Raw genomic sequence first — 13,934 nt, 5'->3', positions numbered from 1 at the left:
CTTAATTCAAAGTCACATTCATACAGTATGCCCACTTCGCAATCTGCATATAGGCACTGATGTAACTTACTAAGCCTCAAAATTAAGGTAAATGGGTGGTGTGTTTTGTTTTTTTTTTTAAAGATACATGACTTTGAAATAAGTGCTAGAAGAATGCAGGTTTTGTAAGTGGCACCTTTAAGGATTTGGTTTATATCTGTTAGATTCACATACCAAAATTTTTTTTAGCTGTGAAACTGTATACAGATCAAAGGAAGTTTTCAAACCTGAATACTGCCTTCTTTGTATAGCTGCAGCTAGGTGATATTAAAGTAGTCATCCTAGCACCATATTAAACCAGTATATTAATATAACATACTCTAGTAATACACAGCTGCAAACATGCCTGATGTACTAAGAATCTGATACTGCCCTTACTCCAATTAAAGGCAAAAGGCCTCCTGGTCACAACTGACAAAAATACTTTTCTGTTTCTTAGATGGTGAAGCCTACACAGTACACATTGTGCACAGCATTTATTTGTGAAATAAAAAAGAAAGGATTATTTAGATAGTACTAGTGTGTTCCTTTTTCCATCAGAAAAAAAAATACTTTTACTGTCTAGTTAGCATGTCAGACCTTAAATTGAGCTTTTAATACTACTTACAGTTGGCACTACTGTTATAAAAAACTGAGATCCATTGGTATTTGGTCCTGCATTAGCCATGCTGAGTGTGTATGGTCTGTCATGTCGTAAAGTTGAATGAAACTCATCTTCAAATTCTCCTCCCCAAATACTTTCACCTCCCATTCCTGTACCAGTTGGATCACCAGTCTGAATCATGAAACCCTGCACAGAAATTAGATGTTATGACGTCGTCACACAGAATAAATAAACAAAAGGGGTTTATGTGAGGTAACATTTTTTTCAAGCTTGCTTCAAACCTCACCAAAAAATCTGAAGCATTAAAATGCTGTGGATAAAGGACAAAGCATTCAGAGCTTCTTTAAGTGATAATGGAGTACTTGTGAAGAAGCAAGTATACTTGTTGTTCCTGCTAGTGAAGTGCTAGTGAAGGACAGAAACCTGACTAGCTGTACTTTCTGCAAACACCTAAGCTGTATCACTTTGACTCTGGTATAACAGAAATAAGCCTTGCAAGAACTGCCTTCTGACACGAAACAAAATCTTAATTCAAGCAGGATTGCTGAATTGATCTTTCTCTCGGTCTTCAGATTTTCTCCACTTTGTCAGCTGCAGAACAACTATAACACCAGTAAGTCATAAAGCTGTTCAGAACCTCAGAGTTGTTGAGACTTTGTAAGGAACTCTGAAGCCATTCCAGAAATAGTTTGTGTGAAAGGGAAATGAAAGAGTTAACAGAGAGGACTGACCACAAAGGTACAGTATCTAAACCAATAAAAAAATTAGTTTTGTACAAGTTACCTTGATGATACGGTGAAATATGTGTCCGTTGTAATAACCATTTCTGCTGTGCACACAGAAGTTTTCCACTGTTTTGGGACACCTAAAATCATGTAACAGAAAATACAGGCTACAATAAATATTTAACTGTATGATGGTAAGGCCATAAAGATTTCAGCTGAGACCAAGTTCCTGTTGTACTGAGCAGTGTTTCAGCACACGGTATAGAAAGGGCTTTCATCAAACAAGGGAAAAAAACCAAATCCCCACCTCCTCAAACCCAGAGCTAGGAACAAAAAAAACCTGAGAGGAGAACAAAGTTGCGTGATTACCCAGGAAGGCAGCAGCAGTGTTGGTAATACAGGGATGTTTTTGTTATTGCTGATCAGTGCTGACACAGAGCCAAAGCCTTTTCTGCTTTTCCCACCCCACCAGCGAGCAGGCTGGGGGTGCACAAGAAGCTGGGAGGGGACACAGCAGGGCAGCTGACCCCAACTGACCACAGGGCTGTGCCATACCATATGATGTCATGCTCAGCATAGAAAGCTGGGGGAAGAAGAAGGAAGGGGGGGACGTTTGGAGTGATGCTGTTTGTCTCCCCAAGTAACCGTTATGTGTGATGCAGCCCTGCTGTCCTGCAGGTGGCTGAACCCCTGCCTGCCCGTGGGAAGTGGTGAATGAATTCCTTGTTTTGCTTTGCTTGCACATGTGGCTTTTGCTTCACCCATTAAACTGTCTTTATCTCAACCCACCAGTTTTCTCACTTTTACCCTTCCGATTCTCTCCCCCATCCCACTGCAGGGGAGTACGCGAGCGGCTGTGTCTGGCTTAGTTGGCAGCCAGGGTTAAGCCAGGACAGTCAGCAACCAAATCCATTTCCTCAAAGCCTAGTTCAAGGCACCACTGATGAGATATTCCTCCCCCAGCTTACTACTTACATAATTTATTTAGAAAACAATTAAGGAGCCTATGGTCCCTAAGCAGAAAGTTGTTCACTCTTTTACCTCTATAATTACATTAAACTACATATGTAAGATGTCCAGTGTTGCATACAAGAAGTAAAATCTAAAAATTCAATGTTTTAATATTCCAGAACTTGCAGTCAGCTGAGTCGGCTAACCTCCTCTGAAGCTACTCACAAACACTGTTTGGAGGCAGGGTAAAGAAGTGGAATATTACTGTTGATGGAAGAAAAAGGGAAAACAAACAAACAAACAACCCCTTCATCTTTGTGGCTTGATTTTTTACTTCTGAGAGATTTGCTACCAGAGTGGAAATTCTTTGCAACAGCTCTTCCACTAGTTTTATAAAATGGATTAGCACCCAGGGTAGATCTACACTGACAGGTTTATGCAGTCATGCGCATTCTCCTAGCAGATGACAAAATAGCCAAGTTGAATCCATAGCTGTAGTTACTTTAGCTGTGACAAAAGAACACTAAACTTGAGCTTTGTGGTACTGCCAAGTAGCTCGTGAAACACAGCACCAATGGCGTAACTAATGAAACAAGATTATAGTGCCAGTTCCTGCTGAGCAGTACATTGTCATTCACAACTTTATTCCATGAGCACATGGCCAAAGATTTGGAGGGCATAGAAAGCCACATCTAAATGCTCTTGTTTCAATTTTTTAATCACATTCATCTTGAAGGTATTTTAAATCCAAAGCTCAGCTGGGAAGAAATACTAGAACAAGAAAGGACAGACCTAACAATAATCAAGCCTTGTAATACTGTATTTAATTCAACACTGCACACAAACCATTGCAGTGAAGCACTCAGTTCATTGCAGTGAAGCAATATTATGCATGCAAATATAGTGACACACTAGCATGATGATTTTTAAAACATATAATAATAATTCAAGAAATAACGTAGCTTTCACTGGCAAAGGCTGTACTGTTACAGCAATCTATACACTGCAATTATGAATTCCAGGAACTAGGGCCTGATGCAAGGAGACATTGGTGAAGACAGCAGTAAAAGACCATCAGCCCAACAGGGTAGAATTGAGTTTGTGCTTATGACAAAACATTAAGTTGTTTTTGGAGAAGCATGGTTTAAGTTTCCATGTATAGCAATGCAATATATAAATTTACTTTATCACAATGAAATATTTGCATATATTAGCATGACAAGGAACTGATGCTGACATAGTAACTTCAGCAATTGTCATGCATAAAACTCATTCAGTTACGTGCATCACTAATGTGACATGCTGGTATAAATTTTGTGTTGCTCTTAAAGGAGCTGGAGTAACATAAAATGTAGTAAAATGGCCACATTTGGAAGTTGCAAACTACTATTCCTCTGGCTTACACAGACCTACTGCCAAATCTACTGCTGCTGCCAACATCATCATTCTTTCTCAGGATGGAATCAAACAGCACTGGCTTACAAAAATACGTAGCTCACAGAAGAGCATCATGACCTAGCCACATCTGCAGTTTAGAGAAAGAACAAGTTAAGAAAGGAATAAACTCCTGATTTATTAAAAAATTATATTTTTTAATTTTAATTTAAAAATTATTTAAAAATTTAATTAAAAAATAAATAAAAATAAAATTAATTTAATTAAAAATTAAAAAATAAACTTTTTATTTAAATAAAAGCAAAAAACATTTAAAAATCCAGCCCTGTGTCCCCCACTGTTATTTAGACCTATTTTTACCCTTTTATTGTCCAGAGTCAAATTCCTAGCTTCATGTATTAAGAAACTGTCAGGAAACAAGGACAGTAGAAAAAGGGGAAGAAAATAATTATTCCTAGCTTGAAAAGTAGGTCTTTGATACTGCCACCAAAAGGCATGGAAGGAAGGAACCAAAATAATGGAAAAACAAAATAACAGAAAAACTACCAAATACATACTCAACAGGAAAAAGCTTGATATGAATATCTCCCATGCTTGTGTGGATGATGGCACTGTCCGAAACTCTTTTGGGACCTTCTGCCTGAGTGGCTGCCATGACCTCTTCTTTAGAAGGTTTCTCATTAAATACATCTCTGTCAGAGTCTGCACTCTTTGTGTCTTCTGGTTCACGTTTAGTAAACTGAAGAACAAAAGAACAGAAGGTTAACTGTTCGGCTTTCTCTTTTTTTCCCTCTTATCTTACACACTGCTCTGCACGCAAGACATCAATGTGATTACACAACCTGCTAAACACTCAACTAGATTTGAAATGTAAGCAGATACTTCAGTCTACCTTTGCATCTCAGTGTTACATGTTAGACCATTTCCACAGTCGCAAATTCCAGTATGACTACATGCAAATCCAAGTAACTTTTTATAATCTGTTACGTTTAAACTTCTTCCTCTTTTCAACAGAAAGCCCACAGTAGTTCAGCATCTTCTTCTCCAAAAAAAGTGAAGAATATCAAGTTCTTCTGTTACATTCAGACAAAACCGGCAGATTTCATCACAAAACTTGCAGTTTCACTACAAAGTCAAACAAACCTCTTGTTCCAATACTGCATAAATACAAAACTACACAAAACCAGCAAATTTAGGAGGATTCTCCTCAAAACAGGAGAAATCCCAGAAATTTAATTTTATAGTACTTGTAGGAAAACATCTAATAAGCCTATGAGCACCCGAGCATCCACTTAGTTAAGCAATACATTTACATATCAAATGAGCATTACTAAGTCTTTCTGCATGCATACAATCATGTTTTCTCAAACAGTGAGTAATGTTTCCAGATTTTGTCTAACTTTTCCTTCTCAACTGTCAAATCCTTCAGAGTCATATATTCCATTATATATGACAGATTAACCACACAAAGCTTTAGAAACTATACTATCTTGCTCCAATGGAAAATATGACCAAATTCCAGCACAAGTAACAGACAGACTGATCTCTAACATCTATGGTGATCACATCCCAGATCAACTGCTAACTACTCTGGAATTGCTTGCCTGTTTGGCTTATTATTATTATTATTATTATTACTGCATCTCACCTAAAATCTAAATCGTGATCAGGAAGATAACTCCTGTCTGTCTTAGCTGCCCACAGTGTCTTTGGTGCTACTAAGTCCTGATGCTGCTCTGAATTTAATTATTTTTATTACCTATTTTATACATAGTTAATTATTGTTTCTTTGTCAGTATAAGATCTGGTTCAGTTTTTTACATGTTATTAAGGCTTCTTTTCAGCTAGAACAAAAGCATATAACCTTCTTGGAAAACTGTAATTTAGTCAAAACCATCGTTTATTTAAACTGCTTGAGCAATAATGAAAAAAGTAAAGTTGATTCTAGTCAATTTATAACTAGTTCAAGCTAAAAATTCTAAAATATACTTGCAATATAAAGGGACTCCTCTGGAAAAGCAGCGTTCACAAATACTCAAGACAAAAAGCACCAGAAAGATGCAAAGAGAAAAAGAAAAAATAACGCAGAGAAAATATCAGTACAAGAATAGAGTTACTTAAACAGAAAACACACACCATGTAAAACCTATTTTTTTTGAAAGCGGTGCAGATTACTGTAGGATCTGCCTGGATATTCTGGAGAACAGGATTTTCAGATGCCTTCATCTCTATAGTGATTGCAGCACGATGTTTCTTTGCTACTCCTTGGAACAAAGCTAGCTGCATCATTCTGATGTTCTCTTGTTTTCCCAAGATACGAATACACCTGAAGTACAAGATGTAAAAAGGTGTAACTACTGTTAGCTGCTCACAATGAGAGAATCTCTGCTTTCTGACTACAGGACTCAAAGCAAAATTCCAAAACCCTCTCAAAATAAACAATTACTAACTGGTTTTATGATGCTTCTCTATTCAAACTTGCTACATAATTTACTAGTCAACTTCCTTATGCAATAAAATCCCAACTGCATGACCCACATGTACTTCACGTTATCACATCCATTTAGCTAGAGATTAAATGATTACACATTTTTAATATAAATAAGCTTGCTGTGTTTTCTCCTCATTTTACTAATGGTTAAAACTGCAACAACTAATTATGAAGCATGGGAGTATCTTATGTATACTCTAATGTAAGGCTCCCAAATAACAACAACAAAAAGATTAGAGCTCCCCACACTTATACCAAGTTTTAAATATACTGTAAATCTGACTGAATATAGACTTCGAAACAAACACACTTATCTCAATGTGTGTCATTGGAACTTACCTGTTAGTCTCTACATTTATAACCTTAATGCCCAACATTGTTCCATAGAGAACAAAGTGTCCGGTTTCATCAAAAATTATATTAATTAATCGTACTGCATCCACTTTCTCCAGCTCACGCTCAACTGCCATACGTCGGCCAAACTCCATGTCTGGTAGCTGCTGTCTCATCTGCTGAAGTTCAGTAAACATCTACAGAAAAAAAGAGAAAAAAAAGTCACTATTAAACCATATTTTAAACTTTTGATCCAGCAAAAGACTGATCCACATGCTTAGTAAATACAGAATTCAAGGGAGACTACTCCACTCAAACATAACTGAAGAATTAAAAATAAATACAAGCAATACTCTCTTTATTTTAATGACCCAACAGGTATGCTGTAGTACTAGGCCTAAGAAGAAGGAGAGAAAAAAAAAAAAAAAAAAAAAAAAAAAAAGCATGAAGCTGTTTAACAAATTTCTTAGAAGATGACAAATCTAATTCATTATTATATTATTTGAAATGGGCATTTTCCATAATTGCTTTGTAAGAAAAAGGAATCTAGCAATCTTAAAACACAGATAAAAATCAACAACTCTGTTTCACTACATAACTAACATAAATCAGTAAGAATTAATTTTGGGGCAAAGCAATACAAGAGGCAAGGAAGAACACAAAAAACCTTTCCTGTGAGAAAAATACAGCAAGGAAGCTCAGCTTTAGAAACAGATGGTAACTTAGGTGAATGTCAAGTAAGTAGAGAAAAAGGCTCAAAACTTACACTCAGAGATTCATCAAAGACTCTCATGAGCTTCCCTGTCAAAAACCGAAAAATTCTAACTTTTCTGTCAGACCCAAGAGTGGCCATTTTCTTGCCATCAGGTGAAAAACTTATACTGGATGGGTAAGCCTTGCATTTTGCAAACTCATATAGATCAGTATCTGTTTTATACTCCCAGTTCACATTCTTGGGAAATTCATATTCATGAGGAGTGCCAGTCCAGTACTCAATCATCCCAGATTTGTCAGAAGACACCACTACTTTGTAGACAGGGTTCAACCGTATCTGAGTAAGAGAGGATGTATGGAGTTTATCAAAAACATGAAGTGGCTGGTTATTTCCTCGTCCATCATATATGAATATTTTTCCTGTGCTCTTCTCAGACGTTGCAACAGAAGATATGGCATCTCCAGGGCAATATACCCATTCACACTGGCCAGGGTAGTAGCTGCAACAAGAAGTGGAAGGACATACCAAAAAAAATAATGTTAGTTAGATAAGAATCGGGTTATGCTATAAACTTGAAATTAATTTATCAGAAGTAAATGTTGAACTTTATTTACTAGTCCTGCTAATATTTGTCTCACTAAAATTCAACAGTGTTATAACCAAGCTTTTCCAAGCAACACAATTCAGTGGATGGCTCAGCCTGTTTCTGTTGCTTCTGTTTCTGTTTCATAAAGAGGCTGTGATAGAAAGCAAAGGCAGAAGGTGGGGATAAAAGAAGAATAAGGATGGAAATCTAGCTAAATAGCACAAGTGTCATTAATAATTACTACTCAACTTCTATGACTCAGTAATATTTCCCTTCCATCTGTTAAGTGATTAATGCTTGAGTGGAAATGAAGACAACTGCACCTTTGCCATACACTTACAGAAAAGTTCAAGTAGATCTTGCAAAAAATCCCACAAAACCAAAAAGCGATGTAAAGTAAAATTAAGACAATCACCCTATATTCATTAAGTGTCCTGAATGAATTTATGAATTAATTTGCTACTAGCAAAAACATACTCTACAATAAAAACATGCCAGAGATACGGTCAATAACATTAGTTATGTCTGTTTTTTAAAAAGCAAAAATTTTGAGAACCAGAATGCAAACTAAATGACAGACAACAAAGACATTATAGTCTCCATAGGAAACTCATATTTAGTAACTTTCACAAATTAACTAACAGATACTGAAGGACTGACAAATGGCAGAAACTAACTTGGATTTTCAATGCCTGTGTGGTAAAGATTATCAGAAAAAGAAACATGACCAGAACTTTGTCTCAGATTCTCTAGAAAGAATACGATCAAATAAATACATCAGTAAATAAATGATTCATGTCCCATTGATCTATGCAACATTATCCAGAGTTATTGCAGAAACAGCTGCCCTTCTCCAGATCATTAACGGAAGCATAAAACATGGGGATCTGCAGATAGCTACACTGTATATATTAGTTAAAACTGAAAGGATCTGAAAAATCTGACACAAAGTTGATCAACCCTGGAACACACCAGTATATACCTATCAAGGCAGGCAAGGCAAGGCAAGATGACGCAAGCTGAAAAGACCATACAGAACTTAGAATTCTACATTAACCATCAAACATCTGAGCAAACAGCCCTGAAAAACTTCTCAGACAGGTCAACAGAAACTATCTGCTCAATAAAGAGTAATGTGGAAGACAGAGCAATAAACATGAAGTTTTAAAAGGCTACTCAGGACAGTGCTTATATTACAGCTATACACCGTTGTTCATGAAAGAGTTCACTTCATGTAAAACCCAGTTATCTCTGAAAAAATACAAGGGGAGGGGAGAGTATTTATTACTCAGGTTGAAAAAATGTATTAAAAATAAAGGGAATATACTATAGAAAAATGTTATAGGAAGCATTCTCAGGTTATCCCTGATGCAAAATTGATACAAACTCTACTTCAGTTTTCCCTGAATTCTCAAACAGAAAAAAAGCACCTTCTATTGTAACAGTAAATCAAGTTTTTCTTTATATTAAACATTTTATTTCATCCTAGAATTTTACTAGATTTCTAGCCGCAATAAAGGGCTGCTAAGCAGAAACAACCAGCAAAAACAAAAGATGAAGGCTAACTGGAATTTTTCCACAGCAGACAGCCAAGAGGTAATCAATTCCTATAGGCTGTGTACATTACCTTGGCGATGATACTTAAAACTATAAACAGCAAAGCAGGTAAAATAAGCTTTTATCTAAGCATCCTCAAAAGCTTTTTTTTTTCTCCCCTGAGTTTATATTTCTATTCAGTTTCACAATTAACTAACAAATAGTAGACTACGGAGGAATAATTTTTCCAATTTTAAAAGGCTTATGGAAATATCAGTACTTCTGCCAGTCTTGGTACAGCACTTAATGATCCTCCAACCCTCCAAAACCACTCCCTTAACAGTGTAGGCCTTGTTTTCCTCCAGTATTGTTATAATTCCAATAATATCTGCTCCTGTTTCTCTGAGATTTTTTAGCTATATACTTTATAACTACAGAAATCCTACAACAGCAAGACTAAGGAAAACAACAACTTTCTTTCTAACAGGAAGAAATTTCTATCCCTACGACAACAAATAAGAACACACACAGGCCAAACCCCTTCTCTACTGGAACTAATAGTCAGCTATGATTTTTAAATTCAATGCCAAACAACAACAAAATTACAGCTAGCTAAGTATTTTGAGAAATACCACCTCTTTATGCATAATATTTGACACTGAGGAAAGGCACAGACCTACTCCACTCATGTACTGTTGCATGCAGTCATAAGTTTTTCTATTCAGTCAGGCAGTCTCCAGCCACTGGATGCATTTCAGATAATGCAGTTTACTGAGCTTCATCTGACTGGAGGGAAAAAAAAACCTCAAAAAATCCAAACTACTGACTTACCTTTTAGCAAAATAACCCCATTTATAATCCCAAACTAACATTTTTAAGAACTAAGTAACTTACCCAAGTTTCAGCATGTTAATCATATCGAAGTTGACTACATCAAACACCTTCATTGCTTTGTCATCTCCAACCGAACAGAATAATGCCCCCTCCGAACTAACAGCAATACTCTCAATAACACCTATTTAAAAAGTTAACATACCATTAAGACACGAGAAAAAGACATCCTTCATTTCAGTATTCCACAGGAAAAAAACCTACAGTGGTTTAAACCTGTTTCTCAGCTTTTTCTCCACCTTTTTTGACTTTAACTACTCAACCTTAATTTAAAAACAAAACCAAAAAAGAACGAAACACAAACCAATACTTTATATCCTACTGCTGTTAGAATCAGGTATGTGATAATGAACTACTTAATCATATATATAAATGAAAGATTATAACGGCAATTACTTTCATTTAAAATGTTCATTTAAAAAAGTTGAGAAAAACATTCTGATACGGTAAAAATTATGTGTTCTTCGACTTGCATCTCTCAAAAGAGAAAAAAGCAGCAGAACCCTATTACAGTCCTGCTACTAACACACGTAACACTCAAAATTACTGAGCCTTCCATACGTTTTTCACAATACTTGTATTTGGCTGGTAGCCTTTGTTCTCACATGGTGCTTCTGTATATAAGAAGAAGCTGACAGCTAAGATCAGGAGCCCACTATAACATTGTTTTCTAACAGGCGGGGCACGAGGCAATGCAAGGAATGAGGGGATCTGTGCTGGAGTCCACATATTTTATCCTCACCCTATCCCTCCTGCAGTTTGGGAACAAAACTCAACAGGACATGGGAATGAATGAAGATAGGTAGATATGATTTAATCCCTGACGGCAGTAAATGAATCTCACAACCCTTCTCCTCTTTATCTGTACTCCCTCTTCAAACAACGGAGACAAAGGAGGAGGAAAAAGTGAGGTTCTTTAGAGAAGAAAAAGCAACTTCTCACCCAGGTGACTCCGGAAGTGTTTAACAAACTCAATCCCTTCTTCTATTTTTTTCCAGAATTTTACATGTCCATCATGGCTGGCTGTAATGATAAAATCTGTCCTACATTTAGGAAAAAAAAATAACAAAAACAGAAAGAAAAAAATAAGATACACACATTATGCACATTCACACTAGGTAGTAAAGTACACTATAATTAACGCTGTGTAGAGAATGAACTGTAAAGAAATTACTATGGCAATCTGTCTGAATGGGTAGTATCACTCCTGGAATAGCAAATAATTAATCTATGAAAAGTCAGCAGCCTAAATTGAATAAATATATAATACTATTCTTTTTGACTATGTAAATTTTACTCCTATTTTAGGTCTGTTTTCACAGTAGTTGCTATTTACGACTATTATATATATATATATATATACACACACACATAAAGAGAGGAAAGCTATGTCCTCCACCTGTGCATTTCTGCTGAATCATATTTTGTTCAGATGCAGTCAGTTGCTCTCACTCCTGTATATACTGCACACTGCAACATGAATTTTAAGACACTCTTTTAGTCTATTTAAACATTTAACTTGATTATCAGCAAGCCCTTTCCTTAATTTTCAAAAAACACCTTAAAATACCACCTCTGAACACAGTAACTTGCCATTATTAAACTTCTACAATTAAAACTTCCTAGTGATACCATATGATTAATAAAATTGTATGTATTGTTAGTAGTTTGACTTTTAAGACCATTGCAACAAATGAGTTGTTAATGGTTAATCCAGGTTACAAGCATTTTCGAATGCCCTGCTACACGCTTCGTTAAGCACCAGCAAATTCTTTGAATGGGGAAAGTACCACCACAAGATGAATGAGCTGAGTAGAAGTTTATCACAAGAAGCACTACCTAGGGGGAAAGTAATTCCAACAGGGGGAGATTGCAACCACCATCTCAAAAAATGCTCCAGACTGAAAAAGAACAGAGACTGATCATGCAGACTAATTAAAACAAGAAGTGAGAGAGTTGCTTAAGGCAGGAACACATAACTTATGTTACTCAGTACTTTGTTTCATGTAACTTGTAACCAATGAAGGCCGATGTCCTTGCTTGCTGAACTGTGTAAATAAAGTGTAAAGTTTTGACACTTGGAGAGCTAGGCATTTGTGGGTGACCACCTAGCTCCCTGCTTTGTGGCAACTAGAACAAAGGGATAGAAATACCTCGAGTCAGTGTATGAACTGGCACTGTGCACCGGCTAATGAGTCCGGCTATGGGACAACACCAGCATGAACAAAATACATTCTGACAATGAGAGACAGCAGAAAAAAGGAAGACACTTACTTAGTACATGTTACATGTGTAATGACATCTCTGTGCATGTAACTGCGTTCATACATGGAAGCACAAGGTAGATTTTCAAGATAAACATGTTCAAATTCCAGAACTAAAGAGAATAAAAAGAAAAATTAGGACATTTTTTTCCATATCATTACCTCTAGCTTCTGTTCTCACTTACTTACCCTTGAATAGCTTACTCCCATTTTAGTCAGGAATACGCTAGGATTTTGTGCGAACATAACAAAAGGGGTTTCCACTGTGGCTTTGTACTAAGACTTACTGATTCTTGGTAGATTAAAGACACTCAAACTCTGCTTTAACACATACAGCTGACCCTTTTCAAAGCAACCGTTACCTTGGCTGTTTAAATGCGTTGGGGAAAAAAAAAATCAATACACCGAATTTTTAAGGTAGTGCCAGAAAACAGGTCATCTGCACCTAATTTTCTTTCAAAACCAAATTTATCCCTATTGTTAAGCCACTGAAGGTCCCATGTGAGTATCGTAGCTTAAATTTTAAACGCTAGCACCTACCTATTTCATTGTTTAACCGGCTCACCTAAAATAACCAGATTTTCTGCTTTTGTCTCTGATTTTTACATCCTAACTGGTAATACCTGCACAATGGCATTAGTTACTGGACCAGCAGGTTTGCATCTGCCGAACTTCTTTAAACTCACATTTATGTTACAGTGATGCCCAGAAAGCTGCGAGTTGCCGAACACATCAATTCCATATGTCAAAATTCAGCCTAGAGACTTCTACTCCTCCAGCTCAGGGCAGCGATCCAGCAGGCCGCTAACTCCGCAGCTGTAAGCAGCACGGCCCCAGCACCGCAGGCCCTGCAAAGCGGGCCCCTTAGCCGCGGGAACCAGGAACAACGGCGCCCCAGCCCGCAATGCCGCACGCCGGGGGCCCTCCCGCCCGGCCACCAGCCGTGCGAGGCACCGCTTCAGGCAACGGGCCCCGCGCCCCCGCCCCGCCACCACCGCCCGGGGAGGGCCCAGGCGACCCCACCGCTCCGGACTCGGCCCGGGAGCGGCACCGCGGGCGCCTCGAAGGTCGCGCCCCAGAGAACGGGCGGGCAGCGGCTCCGCTCCCCCGTTACCTCGCCTCTTCTTCGCCTGCGCGGCCTCTCCCGGGAGCGGCCCGACCCAGCGCTCCTCCTCATCCTCCTCCTCTGCCTCTGCTGCCGCCGCCGCCGCCTCGCTGCCGGCTGCCGCCTCAGGCTGCTTTCGCTTACGCTCCGGCTCGGACGACGCCATGCTGCTGCACGTCACTTCTCCGCAACACTCCCCGCCCTCACCACACCCCGCGCCGGGCGCTTCCGAAGTGACGCGGTGGAGCGCGCGTAGAGGAGTGCGCGGGCCGGCCGGAGCGGAACGGGGAGCCATCATG

The 13,934-nt window shown here is 38.2% G+C and overlaps 2 protein-coding genes across 2 annotated transcripts in view; one reads left to right on the top strand and one right to left on the bottom strand.

The window, feature by feature from the left end:
• Nucleotides 1–13,801, bottom strand: part of PPWD1 (peptidylprolyl isomerase domain and WD repeat containing 1) — a 17,192-nt gene extending 3,391 nt beyond the window's left edge. Inside the window, exons 1-10 of the mRNA XM_055699061.1 lie at nt 13,645–13,801; nt 12,541–12,643; nt 11,209–11,309; nt 10,270–10,390; nt 7,305–7,752; nt 6,545–6,735; nt 5,851–6,040; nt 4,272–4,453; nt 1,427–1,508; nt 647–829 (exon numbers count right to left, since the gene is read on the bottom strand). Of these exons, the coding sequence (XP_055555036.1) occupies nt 647–829; nt 1,427–1,508; nt 4,272–4,453; nt 5,851–6,040; nt 6,545–6,735; nt 7,305–7,752; nt 10,270–10,390; nt 11,209–11,309; nt 12,541–12,643; nt 13,645–13,801 (1,758 nt within the window). The remainder of the gene's footprint in view (nt 1–646; nt 830–1,426; nt 1,509–4,271; nt 4,454–5,850; nt 6,041–6,544; nt 6,736–7,304; nt 7,753–10,269; nt 10,391–11,208; nt 11,310–12,540; nt 12,644–13,644) is intronic.
• Nucleotides 13,800–13,934, top strand: part of CENPK (centromere protein K) — a 32,538-nt gene continuing 32,403 nt past the window's right edge. Inside the window, exon 1 of the mRNA XM_055699069.1 lies at nt 13,800–13,934. Coding sequence (XP_055555044.1) covers nt 13,800–13,934 — 135 coding nt within the window.

This window comes from Falco cherrug, chromosome Z (assembly GCF_023634085.1).
Source record: "Falco cherrug isolate bFalChe1 chromosome Z, bFalChe1.pri, whole genome shotgun sequence".
Lineage (NCBI taxonomy): Eukaryota > Metazoa > Chordata > Aves > Falconiformes > Falconidae > Falco > Falco cherrug.
The sequence above is the reverse complement of the archived record's forward strand: the minus strand, read 5'-3'. Positions and strand labels throughout refer to the sequence as shown.